The following is a 15,147-nucleotide window of genomic DNA, read 5'->3' on the forward strand; positions in this document are numbered from 1 at the left end:
GGAATACAGTTGTGTGCAAATAACGTACCTTTTTTGTTAGACAAATAACTCGTACAAAAAAGGGCTATAAAGGTTTTCAGTTTTTCAGTCGATGTAAGAATGTATCTCTAACTTTCGTCGTGTTTTTTCAGTCTGGGCAAATCTAAGATCATAATCAGTTAAATACGTCTACACAACCTCATCTGTATGTTAGTCCACCTTGAGAGAGGAAAAAATTCTATAAATAAATGCCAGTCTTAAATTCTTATCTAGCCGTACTGCGCAATTCCGGCGGCATGTAAAATGTATTGCACGGAAGACCGTCATAGGGCCAGACCTCTTGTATTTGTATACGTACGTCACTCACAGATCAGAAAGGAAGAGCTTCGCTCCTACTTCTTTACCGACCTTCTGTAAGTGGAATGGACAAACGCAGGAGTTAAAAGTGACGAAAGTCTTCCCCACATTGATCCTATTACTTAGTAGCAATTTAAAATGTAACCATTTCCACCAGGTCTCTCTCCTCGATGCTTGGTTCGATGACGCAGAGGTCTACCTGTCCTGGTCAGTGGACCCGCCATCAACACACCGGTTTAGATGTACTGGAGTCACAGTGGCGAGAGGGGGCGGTCTGCCGAAGCAAGTCGCCTGTCACAGGGCTGCACCAGCTAATGTAGTGCTGAGGGGACTCAAGATAGACCCGGTGGATCAATATACGTGAGTACACAAACATGCATTATAATTAGCTCTCTCTCTCTCTTCGATACGTGGTTCAACGATGAAGATGTCTACCTGTTCTGGTATTGATCAGGTCCAAGTTCAAAGGTCAGTCACCTGTCAAAGAGCTGCACCTGCCACTGTGGTGCTGAGGGGACTCAAGGTAGACCCGGTGGATCAGTATGCCATTCATAATGTGTTCATGCAATTTACCAGCTGTACATGAAAATCCTCTAAGAAGATTTTCGTCGACGCGTGGTTCTTCAATTAAAAGGTCTACCTGTCCTGTAGACCCACCGTCGATGCACCGGTTTAGATATACTCGGGTCACAGTGGCATGAGGAAGAGGTCTACCGAAGCAAGAGCCGCATCGGCCAATGTGGGACCATATTCGCAGGTGCGGATTTGTGGGGGCTCAAGATTGAACCTGTGGATTTTCATCCAGTGGAACATTCGTTCCAATTAGGTATTTTCCTTGGACACGTAGTGCAACGATAAAAAGGTCTACCTTTTTGACAGAGTGGGAATGCATTTACGAAAGGTGTGTGGGACTCGCCGCTCCTTTCCCCTCCCCTAGCCAGAGGAGGGGAGAACTTGGCCCTACCTACAAAACCCACTCCGGCGTTTCTTCCTCTTTGCCGTTCACGAAGGTGCCATGGGATCGAGAACATTCCACCATTGCGCGCTTCGAAAAGGTCTACCTGCCCAGTCTAAACCCAGACAGGGTTTCGAAAAAAGGTTGTATTGTACCTATTACTTTGAAATCGGGCAAAAAGAAGACAGAAGTACTCAAGACAATAAATAAGTTTAGGTTAGGAGACGGTAACAACCGTGTTTTTCCTGTTTTACTTGGATTCCATTACGTATTCATAATAAGAAATAGGTATCTTGTGGTCAATACAATTTCCTGTTCGTTGAATCTTACCGCACGTGACATGGGGAAAAAATACAATTTATATAATCTACTGGTTTCTGTAAACGAGAACGAGAACGAAACGAGATTCGTATTAAAGAAGCAACATGCTTAGTTTGATGAATTGACAGAATTAACTTTTGAATTAAATTATTATTAGAAAATCGTATCGATAACACCGTAATTGACTTGAGCATTTCTTACTCCATAAAATGGTCTCAAGTCATACAATTACAAAACATTGCGATTATAGATGGGTTCAACTTGTAGTAATAAGTCCATGATCTTTCCCCAGGTTCTGCATAGCTCTGGAAGAGATGGACAGCAACGACATCCCCTTGTCTCTCGTCCTTGGCTGCGGAGCTCCACAGGCGGTGCGGCAACGGGCCCCCTTTTTTACTCCCGTACCAGTCCCCGTCACGCTTCCAGTCAGCAGAGATAACTTGAGGTAGCTACGGCACGATACTTTTTCCTATCTATTTAACCTTTAGGTTCTACATGATCCTCAATAAGACAAACAGCAGTTATAAACCGGAGGTCGTATGTCAAAACTTCGGCTCATAACCAATAGGACTCTTTAATGAAGGAAGATATCTTAAGGAAACCGTGAAGAAATTCGGATGTGTGTTTTGTATCTGATCTACTTTGGACTAGCGTGGTAACTATTATCGCCCAAGCCTATAAATTTTTGTGTTGGCTCGATTAAATAATTGAACATGTATTTAACATATAATATTGTCTTCGGTTACCGCGTTAACTACTCATGAAATAAAGCTATGAAAACGGATTATATTGCGTATTATTATAAAAGCGCGGGATGTCTTATTATAAATTCAATATACGCAATATAATCCGTTTTCATAGTTTTAGGACTAGTAGTAGTAGTAATTCACTTTATTGTACAAAAAAAAATTGTTAACATGAAATTCATATGAATTTAGGTACAAAGGCGAGCTTTTCCCTATAAGGGATCTCTTCCAGCTAATCTTAGAGTAAATTAGTGGAAAATTCGAATTAGATAGACAAACTTACAGAACGTACAATAATATTTAAGTAAGTAAGTGTTTTATTTGTAAATATAGGTACAATTATAGGTACAGTGGTGGTCAGTAGTAGTACAATCAAATAAATAAGTAATAAATAAGTAGTAATAAGTTTTATTTCATGTATTTAACATATTTACTCTATTACAGGGTAACTGAAGTTCGCTCCAACGTGACCAGCGACGGGCTTCTAACTGTCGTCATATCAATGATGGGCCTGCCTACTCCTCGCCCGTTTATTCTTCCACGCTCTCAGAGACTCTCGTCAACCACAAGATTACACACCTGCTACATAGTCTTAGCTGTACTATCCAGAGGTTCCTTAGTAGCTCAGAAAGATACGCCGTGTCAATCGACTTTAGAAATTTCTATGGAAGGATTCTTGAGAGGTCCTTATGAGGTGTGTGCAACTTTATCGAAATACAAAGCGGGTGATAGCAGATCCATCTGTATAGTGCCTCAGGTATTGGAGTCAGGGTCTTTAGAGATGAAGGCAAGTTTTAAAAGTTTGAATGTGGCGTTGGTTGGAGTAGCTCTAGGTTTAATGGTGATAGTGGTGGGTTTAGTATGGTTTGTTAGGAGGATGTTGAAGAAACCAACTCAATTTGAGCCTCACAGATGTTTTAGGCCGGAGCCTGTGCCGGAAGAGAGTCCAAGATCTAATTATGTTATGCTGACTGCTACTTCCAAGGTTTAATGGCTTCTTAAACCTGCAGTCGCTATCAGATATATCGGAGCGGCGATGGTGTTCAGATATTTGTAAACACATTGGTCGCTCCGATATATCTGTTGGGCGGCCTGTGTGGCGATAGGCCTGTGTCGGTTAGGCGTGTAAATAACTTGCGAAGTACATGGAAATAATCGCTATCCGAGAGTTTACAATTGTCAAATAGTATAAAGATTATTTTCCTTTTATCACACCATGCGTTGTCAACTTGTCGACGCTTCTATTTCTTCCACCGTGCACTTCGCACAATACATACCATAGACTAGTATTCCTGCAAGTTTTTCGTGTTTTAAAGGATTTTAGAGCGGTATTCGACTTTGATTTTGACAGCTCATGACATTGCTGTGACACCGTTCGTTACGTATAACTATATCACAAAATTGCAAATTGACTGCAACTTTCCATCGATTTGACATTGGTAAAATCGTCACTTTTCCTACAAAGTTTGACGTGACGAGCCGTCATTAACAAGTCAAATTCAGGCCGTTTCAGTTTTCGGTGCAGTCACCAAAATGGGGACAGAAATAACGATTTCAACTCTCGACAAGTTGCCATTCCAATCTCTTACCAAGTGGGGGCGAGTCCGCTTGGACACACCAAGAATGCCATTAAAACTTAAATGATTTTGTTATGACATAACTAACAACACAAAATAAATATAAAGGTGCAAACAATTTGGACCGAGTGTTGTCAATTAAGTTTAATACCACTTTATTGCACTATATTGGTTATTTAATGATGTTTAAGTTGAAGAAATTTCCAAAAAGTACTGGGGCCCTATTCGAGATGCACAACTGTCAGTTTCGGCTTCAACATCAGTTCAACAGTGGAATGAATCATTTGTTCATCAACTGTGGAAAGTATCATTTGGTTGTACACCAAAACTCATTCATTGAAAAAATTATGCAACAAAAATCAACTTTGTTTTCTTACTATTATACGGTTTAAAATGGCTCTGAACTCTGCGTGGTTCGGTTTGGTTTCGTTGTCACCTAACTGTGGATTGCTAATGTCAAATTTACCTATTTGACAACACACGATTTCTTCCATTCAACTGAAGTTCAACACGAAACGTCACTTAACGCATGTCGAATACCGCTCCAGATAGTTCTTGGTAAATGCAGAGAATTATAAAAAGGGTATGGAATATAGGTCGGCCAAAGAAAATATGGAGAAATATTCTAGATTTATTAGAAACTTCTAATAAAGCTTTTACAGATCTAGTGCTCTTGACTCACGCAAACAATCAGAATAAGGCAAGAACAAGAACAGACGATGTTTATATAGTGCACAATACTTAAGTTTCTGAAGCTGAAAGTACAAACATTATACAAAGACTCGACGAGAAATAAACTCATGTCGTGAGTTATAAAAGTGAGATGCTTTTATTGTGTGTTTAAATGTATCAGGTGCTGCAGTTTGTGAGAAAATGGGCTGTAAAATATTTTTAACAACAGTCGTTACTTGTAAATGTTTTTCTGAAATTCGCAGCTGGTTCTGAAATAGTAGATTGTTAACCAAGGGATGAAAGGCACTCATTTCTGCCGAGGTGTCTTGGCGCTCGAACGCAGTGAGAGCGCCAATAGTCCGAGGCAGAAATGATGCCTTTCACCCGAGTTAAACACTCTACTTTTCATTTCGAATACGAGGAAAGTAAAATGCATGTGTTTTTTCAAAAACATGACGAATAATACATTTTTATAGTATTTATTGAGGGAACTTTCAATTAAAAATTCAGGCAAAAGTATCGTTATTTATGGAATGGAGAGTCAAGTATCACAATGGAAATTGTATAACAAATCCATTTAAACTCAAATTTCAATTGCTTATCGTAAAAAAATTAAAAATATCGTACTTCGAACGTAAAATGCTCTAGTGCAGACACGTATCATTTTCTGCGCACCTTTTAGAACAACAATGACCCTCTTTCAGAGCATGAGAAATGAAAAATATAAAATGCTTTATTTTTATATCGACAAACGGCTTTTGAGTATACATTCGTATTTCAGTGAAAAAATGTTTTTTTATTCAAAACGTGAATCGTGGTTTTGTTTTTAGATTTTATAATGCTGAAAGATTAAACAAATCGGATAACGGTTGCCAGCTTCTTTTTCGACCGCTCTTTTGCTATAAAATTTAGTACATTTTTATAATTGAGTTTTTTTAAATGTCATTTTACAATAACCGATCAAAACAAAATCTCAAAAAAAAAAACTAGTTTATATATACAGTACCGGTAAAAAAAAAAATTTAAACCTTTTGTTTTCGGTACAAATGACTACTTTTGTGCGATAATGTTTTGCAGAAATGTCGAAATTTGTTTCCAACTGATCCGTTATTGTTTCCAGAGATGTGTTTGATTAATCAGACACAATTTACGTAGGTACAATTCTAAACAACTTATTCCCTAAAACCGAATATGCCCGTAAACGGATCCTTACTATTTTTTTAGACCTTGTATTGTATGATATTTTCGTTTGCAATTTATACAGTAGTATTTTCTACTTGAATTACACAAATCAAAACATATTCGTTAAATAATTTGATTGGCTTAAGATTAAATCATTTTACGGTTTAGACTCACTTTTTTTAGTCACTCGCGCGACATGTTTCGGAGAGCCTAGGTCTCCTTTCTCAAGCACTAATAGTGCGAGTAGCGTTCACGACGACCGTGTGTTGCGTACGGTCGTCGTGAACGGTGCTCGCACTATTAGTGCTTGAGAAAGGAGACCTAGGCTCTCCGAAACATGTCGCGCGAGTGACTAAAACAAGTGAGTCTAAACCGTAAAATGATTTAATATTAGTATGTCCCACAACAGTTTAAATTGGCTTAAGATTATACACATTGAACTGTTAATTCGAGCTAATATTACATTAATTAGTATATAATTGTCACGAATATTTTTGATAAACTATTACCCCGAAGACATGTTGACATTTGTTTAATTATAATAAAAAGTATGTGCTTGTTTATGTATTCATATGAAGTTTCTCGGAAGAATTCTCATTTACCTAGTAAACATTATTTATCTAATCAGTATACCTTTTAAGTCTTGCGTAATTTATTGGCAGACTTACCTTAAGTAAATAATACCTACCTCTGTAACTAGGGAACAAATCCAATTATTTTGCCCGCGACTTCGTCTACGTGAAATGATGATGATAATTGATACGAACTATGCGATGCCCCTTCCCACTGTCTCAACACCAAATTTCATTGGTTCAGCGGTTTAAGCATGAGTGGATAAAAGAGACCTGCTAGCTAGTTGCGTTATCGCGCGGGACTTCAACTATGGAGTCGCGCGCGAGAAAGCAACTCATGCTACCCGGTCAGACAGTGACTTTCGCATTTAAAATAGGGAATTCGATTTGTGTTTTTGAGCTTTTACACTGCTATATAAATTATAAACTGATATGTCATAATTAAATAATCATAAATTAGACGGAAGAATAGTAAAAAAAGTCGTAAATGAAATGAATTATTTACTGAAATATGTACAAAGAAAATGTGACCAGAGCCTCCAGTGCTGTGCTGGAATCGAACCAGCGTTTTCTGTCATGTGAATCACGGCGGTACTGGTCTAACGCAGCGTACTACGTAGGCGAACAACACGCGAACGCGAAGCGAAGCGATACGGCGCGGAGTGGATCAATCCTTTGATACGTATAGAAGTGTCCTACGTAGGCGATCTCGTTGCGAACGAGATCTCGTGATTCGCGTGACAGAAAACGCTGATTCGATTCCACCACGGCACTGGAGGCTCTGGTCACTTTTTCTTTGTATATATTTCAGTAAATAATTCCTTACAGAGTAGAAACGTAAACTATGTACAGTATATCAAACAAAATTGTGTGCTTTGACTTTGTCAATTCTTTTTCCTAAATTTATTGCCACCATTATTTAAATAGTGGCATATATTCTGTATTTATTTGAGGCCAAGTCTGCTGCAGTGCAAAATTATTGTAATTTATTATTATAAACGATGTCACGAGCTTACGAAAAACGATTTTGAATGTTTCCCTCTTTTTTTGTTGTTGTTGTTTTTAACAAAAACTTTATTTCGGAAATAATTACTGTTATTCTCTTTTATAGTTATCATTTTATAAAGAAAATTGCAGGCAAGGAAATTATAATTTCGTCTTGTCCGTCTGTCCATATTAGGTAGTTTCTTATTTTCATTGCGAATAGGTATTATCTACCTGTTTAATTTTAGTATGAGCAGGCGTGTTCAACAATACATAATTATGATATTGATCTGATATTGTTAATCTGTCTTAGTGCAACTCGTCGTTTGAGTAACCATAGGTTCATTTGATTGATTCAAGAGAAAATAAAATATGACTACAACCATATCAATATCATACTTTTAGAATATTAATACGCCTTCGGGGAGTTTAAATTCTCGAGGTAGTTGCGTCACTAGCGTCATATCAATTATTTGTAAAATAATAAAGAATAAGAGTTTTGAATGATTCACGGTTAGTTTCACTAGACTTATATTGACCGGGATATAGACCGTGATTACCTTTTGTATTATTTGTGAGCTCCCGATATTTCGACGCAGTTAAATGCATCATGTTCACGGGTGACTGAAGATAGCGGGTGGGTGTCAAAGTTGTGTAGACAGCGCTCTGTCTACCCTCATTCTTGCGCGTCGGCTGCGTTCACTTTCAACGTTACCAACGGTCGCATTCACACTTGTTGGTCCGGTCGCGTTCACACTCGTTGGTCTGTCCAAACACACTACACTCACGGTGTCACTACGCGTGTTAATATCGGGAGCTCACAAATAATACAAAAGGTAATCACGGTCTATATCCCGGTCAATATAAGTCTAATAAAGAATAAGTATTAATGTAGTTACATAGTACTAATTTAATAAATGTATATACACAATGGCGTCAATGACTTATTTGTATACTTAACAATGATATAATGTGATGTTAACGTTTTATTTTAATTAGAATTTAACAAATCCTTAAAATGTAATGATGAAATTATTGATGTTAAGGGGCCCACTGACTATCAGTCCGCCGGACGATATCTGCCTGTCAGTTAGAACAAAAATTTGACGGACTGATAGTCAGTGGGCCCCTTTAAGGCCGATACGCATCAGATGCAGATATTAGATCAGATATTATGCACGGTACCTCGTGTTTCCTGCAAATACACGTGCGTATATGCGTATTTTTATTATCGGTTTCATCGGATGCCATCGCACCGGATTCGGAGCCGTGCTGCATTAAGGTGACGTTTGTAGTCAACTGCAGCTACAGAACTGCTGTTGCTGCTGCTCCTGATGACGCTCCTCGGTACGGAGTGAAACATGTCGAGCGTTTTCGAATTAAAATACGTGAGTGACCCGTTACTAATATGTTTTATATGCAGCTACATTACATACAATACAATACAATTTTTTTTTATCTGTTGACTCTTATTTGTTGTTGTAATTTCTATTTTTTTCTGGATTGTTCTGTGTACCTATGTCAGTTATGTATTTGAATATTTTGTGTGTATTGTGGCAAAAAAATAAACAGTTTATCTATCTATCTATCTTTTAGGACACTATTGGGCTACCCATGATTCTGTAGCGCGTAAAATGTTTGCGGAGAACGTACAGATGATTTTTACGCTATCATACGCAACCGAACAGCGTCGATAATGCGAAGGATAAGTAGTAGTGGAAATGGTATCCTAAAGATATTTGCTGCAAAGTTGTATACTCCGTTAGCAAGACATTGGAACAGTCTACATTGTACAGTCGCCATCAGATACATCAGAGCGCCCGAGGTGCTCAAAACATCTGAACACGCACTCTTAACGCCTTGACAATAGAGGCGTGTTCAGATATTTGTGAGCACCTCGGGCGCTCCGATAAATCTGATGGCAACTGTACTGGATCCGTTGTTGACTGATGGGGTGTCTAACTTTATATACAATTATTTATTTTTATTTTACTTAAATACTATGTTACTAACCATAGCTTGATAAGTCCTGTAAATGTGTAATTACTAACAATCTTAAAGATATTTATGTCTGAATTAAATTAAATTGATTGTAATATTATCTTCGGTTACCGCGATAGTTACTCGTGAAATAAAACTATGAAAACGGATTATATCTCGTATATTGAATTTATAATACATCCGACGTTCCGCACCCTTTACAGCGTTCGTGGCCAACGGGTGACAATATACGCGATATAATCCGTTTTCATAGTTTTATTTCATTAAATTGATTGATTACTGTTGCGGTGTCTTTGTTGTCGCCGCTGAATTTGTCAATTTATTTGATAAAATGAGTGACATTCACAACCGAGTTACTGTCGCGATAATGACGTTCGTTCTGTCACTCATTTTATCAAGGATATGACAGATACAGCGGCGGCAACAATGGCACCAAGCGGTGCGAAACTCCTCCTTTCGGCTCAGCATTGCTTTGCGTGCACGACCAAAAATAAGATAATGACTTAAATTTGACAACCCTAAATAGCCGAAAGGGATAGTGCCATATATTAGAAAGGGACAGTATGATTCGTAATTTTAGGAAGTTCGGTATTGTAGGAAGTTTCCTTTCTGTACGTTAGTACTATTATTTATTCTGTGCTGCAACAGTAATGCAGCTGCATTCGATATCCGAATGTCACCTTTACCCATCTGGTGTGGAACGGACTTTATACAAGATAGAGCTCTTAAAACTTTCATTATTGAACGATAGAAAAAAAGGTTAGTTTTTTTATCCTTATAAAAAAGCATTTTTTGCGGCCATAATGTTTTTACCCCCACGTATAAAAAGGGGTGTTATAAGTTTGACCGCTATCTGTGGCACCGTAAAAAGGGTTTACCGATTTAGATGCGTTATTTTAAAGCAGGTTTTCTAGCGCTGGTCCTTAGACATATTTTATTATGAAAATAGACTTATCCGTTACAATGCGTTGGGGTTTTCTTTAAATTTTAATATACATATATTTTTTGTATTGTTTTAAGGGCTCTTTTTTCTTTTTAAATTGTAATATCTGACTGATTTTAAAAGTCTAATAGAGAATAAGATTTTCTGTACTAATGATAACTAAAAATATGTCTTCTGTGAAGATTTAAGCTCTAATAGTTAATAGGGAGGCTACGCTTGGTTGTTGAAAGCGACAAAGTCGCTTGGCATAACTAGTCAATGGCAAAATAGAATCATGTACTCAGTAAACAATAACTTATTTATAAAACTGAATTAAACTTTCACGATGTTTACTCATTTTCACTCACAACGACGGGACTTAATCGCGTAAAATAAGTTTTAAATTTACCTCCGACGTTTCGTGGACGGCGTTGTCCCCGTGGTCTCGGAGAAGACTTCTCTGATTAAGTCCCGTCGTTGTGAATAATAACTTATCTATAAGTCCGTGTAATAATTTGTAAAATTCTGATGTAATAATTTGTTAAAATTTTGACCTTGTAATGATACTATCTTCTCAAGTTCTCACGAATCGCAGTGTTATCTCACACGCACCAATAAATACGGGCGAGGTGCTTAAGAAAGAGTTAGCGTAAATTAAAGAAAGGAGGGTGGGCAAATTGGCCCTTTTGACCAATAAGGGCAAGCGATACGTTACCGGATAGGTTATATTTTAATACAGTTGCTCAAAAAGTGCTACTTTACGCTGTTTAGCGTGCGGAAAGTTGGTTTTCGCGAACTAGTGCTTTTTACTTTTCCAATTTTTTAAAATTTATACTTGTTCCAATTCATGACTACTTATTGATGAGTGTTAATATTAGTTTCCTTTAAACGTCGTAATCAACATAGAAACCTACTGTTAATGTAAGAATACGAAGAATATACATATTTTATTACTTACCTCTTCATCATTATAACACGTTTATTTTTAATATTGAATATTGAAAAATCGTTCTTAATAAGTTGTCTGAATGGAACGGAACACCTGTCAAAGAAGAGGCGTTTTTCTTACCTGCAAGCATGTTTTAAATTTCCAAAGGCAACATTCGATATTGTTTTTAAAAAACGTCGTTAGATACACGTGCGAAAATGTCATTCTTCACTCGTCTCAAGTCTTGCCACGAGCCGTAGGCGAGTTCTCGGTACTCGTGAAGTAATGACATACTTTCCGCACTAGCATCGAAATGTACTAGTTCTAAATCTTTTACTATGGCAGGTAGTCCCAAATCTTTTTGTGAAAAAAGTTATCGCCGCAAAAAGTAGTGTGATTTGAAACGTGACTAGGTAGCTTTTTTTGATACTAATTACCTGTGTCGCAGATCATGAAGGCTTTGTTCTTGTCGATGATTTTGTGTCACGATAATTTAGTTTTTATTCGTTCTCTTGCTTTTTTGTCATAATTTTTGTTAAAGTTTTGTACTACGTGACATAGTTTAGTGTTGTTTGACATATCAGTCAAATTTGACAGATTGACAGTTTTTGTCATTTTCAGTAAAAATTATCTTTTTGGGATATAATTTAGCACCAAGTGATATTGTCCCAAGTTGTACGGTTACCCTGTACCTGTACCAAATGTAATGACGAAACATGTAAACAAGCAAGTATAATTTCTTTCTAGTATAAAATAATTCTTTTATAATACAAAAGTAAGTACATTTGCACTGGATTTAGTATTTTCGTACCAAATAACAATAATTAGGATTTTAAGTTAGTGTCGTTATAATTGTTTTCAATATGCTTCACGAAGGATCAATATTGTTTAATCCATCATTGTAGTGCGAGCGAGCGGGAAAACGTGGTAGAAGGGATCGGCATACTGAGCTCGCACAGCCCGCCGCAGCGCGTAAAATACCTAAACTCGCTCAACGCCGAAATGTAATAGCGCTCTTAAACAGTGATTTGGCAAGTTTCGTCAAAAATGTAGTATATAAAAAAAACCTTTCCGATGGTATGTCGCTTATTCTTATTGGTTCCAGGGCCAGTGTCCATATAAATCTGCCCATCCTCCTTAGAAGGAAACAAAAGATATGGCGTACACGCACATACTGTTGAAATTGAAATATCAAAATTGATAACAGAATTCTACTTCATAAAGATATTTCACTGATTCATTTTAATTTTGCCATTTGATCGGTTGAACTTTCCCAAATATTAACGATATTTATCGCAATAAATATTTTCGTAATAACTGGGATTGTTGCAATGCCCGTTGAAACGTAAATCTACGTGTTTTTATTAATAAATTCTTTAACATTCGTTGGATTAAGCCTTAGAATTATTTTGGCTATTTTATTTAAAGATGGACGATAGACTTTTTTTATTTTGATATTTTTATGCAAAATCTACTCAGAATCGCAAGTTCTATCTATCTTATACTTATACCTATTTTTTTAGCATTAGAAAAATGGTAAACAATCTTGACCTGTCTTTTTATTGAAAAACGCTTAAGAAAAATAAGTCACAGCAAATATGTAACAATTATATAGCATAAAATAATATGATCATTTTCTTTTATAAATAATAGTAACATTTTTCAATAAAAACGTCAAGATTGTTTACCATTTTTCTAATGCTAAACAAACCGGCCAAGTGCGAGTCGGACTCGCGCAAAAAGGGTTCCGTACCCTTACGCAAAAAATGGCAAAAAATCACGTTTATTATATGGGAGCCCCACTTAAATAATTATTTATTACTTAAAGTATTAATTAATTTGTTTAAAATCGCGCATATACCGGATTGGGCATTCTCAACGACGTATATGAGATTCTATGAGATCGAAAGAGCTAGTGATTCTGAGTGGAAGTAGGTAACATAAAAATTTACAAATTTGAAAATAACAAACTTTAAATAAAATTGCCTACATTATAAATTGTAATTTAACTTTGCCATACTCGTACTCGTATCGCCAGTGTAAACAATTGAAGTTTGGTTTTGCTTTAATTAGTTAAGGTTTGTTGTAAATAATAATTTATGAGTTGCATTTTTATATTAAAGAATAACAGATTTTAATAGTTGTTTTGTATTTTGTTATTTTAGAATCCCTTATTTACTTAGCTAATGAACTTAGTAAAACTATTTTTTTAAAGTGTATATCTATATCTATTAAGTACATCGATATTTTAATAACGACAATTCAAGAGCAATCTAAAAGTTCTCAAGTTCTTGAACAGCCTTGAGTATGCACTGGATATATTAAATTATTTTAAACCGGGTCACTCACGTATTCGACTAGCTATTCGACTTAATAATACGTGAGTGACCCGGTTTAAAATAATTTAATATGTTTGAGTCTCACGGGAATTTTATAGCTAAAAATGCATTGGATAGTTTAAATAGTTAGTAATAAACAACTACCATATTAAGAATTTGAAGTGAAACTAGCCATGCAATGCAATATTGTACGGACATGTCCGAGCGAGCATTTTGATGTCACAAATAATGTAGCAATTTAAATTTGAATTGGCCATATTGTTTAAATATAAATCCCCAATATCCATTAATCCTTGACCTTCTTATTAATCTTCTTAAGCTTCTTATTATTCTTGAGCCGTAAGTTAATTTATAGAAAAAAAGACGAGCGGTGAAACACTGTGATATGTATTCATGTGGCCAATCAACAGGCCAATTCGAACGATGCACCTGACATCAAACCAATATTTGAAGTGTATAGGAATCATATTAGTTTTTATTGACCAATCACTTTTTAGGGTTCCGTACCCAAAGGGTAAAAACGGGACCCTATTACTAAGACTCTGCTGTCCGTCTGTCTGTCACCAGGCTGTATCTCATGAACCGTGATAGCTAGACAGTTGAAATTTTCACAGATGATGTATTTCTGTTGCCGCTATAACAACAAATACTAAAAAGTACGGAACCCTCGGTGTGCGAGTCCGACTCGCACTTGGCCGGTTTTTTTAATAGCGGGAAATTGTGTAGTTAGATCAAGAAAAGTCAGCAACGATTTTGATAGCACACGCAGTGCAAGTGTTATTTATAAGTCATAATTTCATAGAAGTTTGACGTTTAAAATAACACTTGCACTGCTCGTGCTATCAAAATCGTTGCGGAGTTTTCTCGGTCTAACTCTAGTGCAATGTTATTAGTGTATTATTTATTCTGTGGTAGTGCTTAGTTGCAGGCGGGGCTATGGATAGTATAGAAAGGATGCCAATCTCTTATGGCAGAATTGTTGCAAAAGTGACCGCTTTCAGCTTTAAATAATAGTTCCTAATCTCTCCGGTTGCGCTAGTTAGACATGAGTATAACATGAACCATATAAGGCAACAAATAACCCGACCAAATTACGTAGGTTGTTTTTGGTAGTATTTCGGTGTATGGTGGCGCCGCCTAATTACTGTTTTTAGATGGACACTTTTCATACATAGAGATTTGGCTCCTTTATATAGTCTCCATGGGCGGGGCATTTATGGAGAAGCATGGAGACTATATAAAGGAGCCAAATCTCTATGTATGAAAAGTGTCCATCAAAAAACAGTAATTAGGCGGCGCCACCATACACCGAAATACTACCAAAACAACCTACGTAATTTGGTCGGGTTATTTGTTGCCTTGTATGGTTCATGTTATACTCATGTCCCAGAGCCTAACTAGCGCCACTGGAGAGATTAGGAACTATTATTTAAAGCTGAAAGCGGTCACTTTTGCAACAATTCTGCCATAAGAGATTGGCATCCTTTCTATACCATCCATAATAGAGAAGGAAAAGAATTTAGAATGTGTCAGATACGTGTCAGTTATATGGACCGTTTTTCGAAGTCAAAATGTACTGAGAGCTATTGTCTATTTACATAGACATAGTATA

General features: G+C 36.7%; 2 protein-coding genes across 2 annotated transcripts in view; one reads left to right on the forward strand and one right to left on the reverse strand.

Annotated features, from left to right (window-relative positions):
* The window catches only part of LOC134755165 (TLR4 interactor with leucine rich repeats), a 127,942-nt gene extending 124,587 nt beyond the window's left edge, over nucleotides 1–3,355 (forward strand). Inside the window, exons 10-12 of the mRNA XM_063691671.1 lie at nucleotides 494–696; nucleotides 1,905–2,057; nucleotides 2,803–3,355. Coding sequence (XP_063547741.1) covers nucleotides 494–696; nucleotides 1,905–2,057; nucleotides 2,803–3,349 — 903 coding nt within the window. The 3' untranslated portion in view covers nucleotides 3,350–3,355. The remainder of the gene's footprint in view (nucleotides 1–493; nucleotides 697–1,904; nucleotides 2,058–2,802) is intronic.
* Nucleotides 1–11,649, reverse strand: part of LOC134751894 (lysozyme) — an 86,922-nt gene extending 75,273 nt beyond the window's left edge. The window contains exons 1-2 of the mRNA XM_063687447.1: nucleotides 11,634–11,649; nucleotides 9,397–9,416 (exon numbers count right to left, since the gene is read on the reverse strand). Coding sequence (XP_063543517.1) covers nucleotides 9,397–9,416; nucleotides 11,634–11,649 — 36 coding nt within the window. The remainder of the gene's footprint in view (nucleotides 1–9,396; nucleotides 9,417–11,633) is intronic.
* Nucleotides 11,650–15,147: the final 3,498 nt, after the last annotated feature.

The sequence above is a fragment of the Cydia strobilella genome, chromosome 2, assembly GCF_947568885.1.
Source record: "Cydia strobilella chromosome 2, ilCydStro3.1, whole genome shotgun sequence".
Classification (NCBI taxonomy): domain Eukaryota; kingdom Metazoa; phylum Arthropoda; class Insecta; order Lepidoptera; family Tortricidae; genus Cydia; species Cydia strobilella.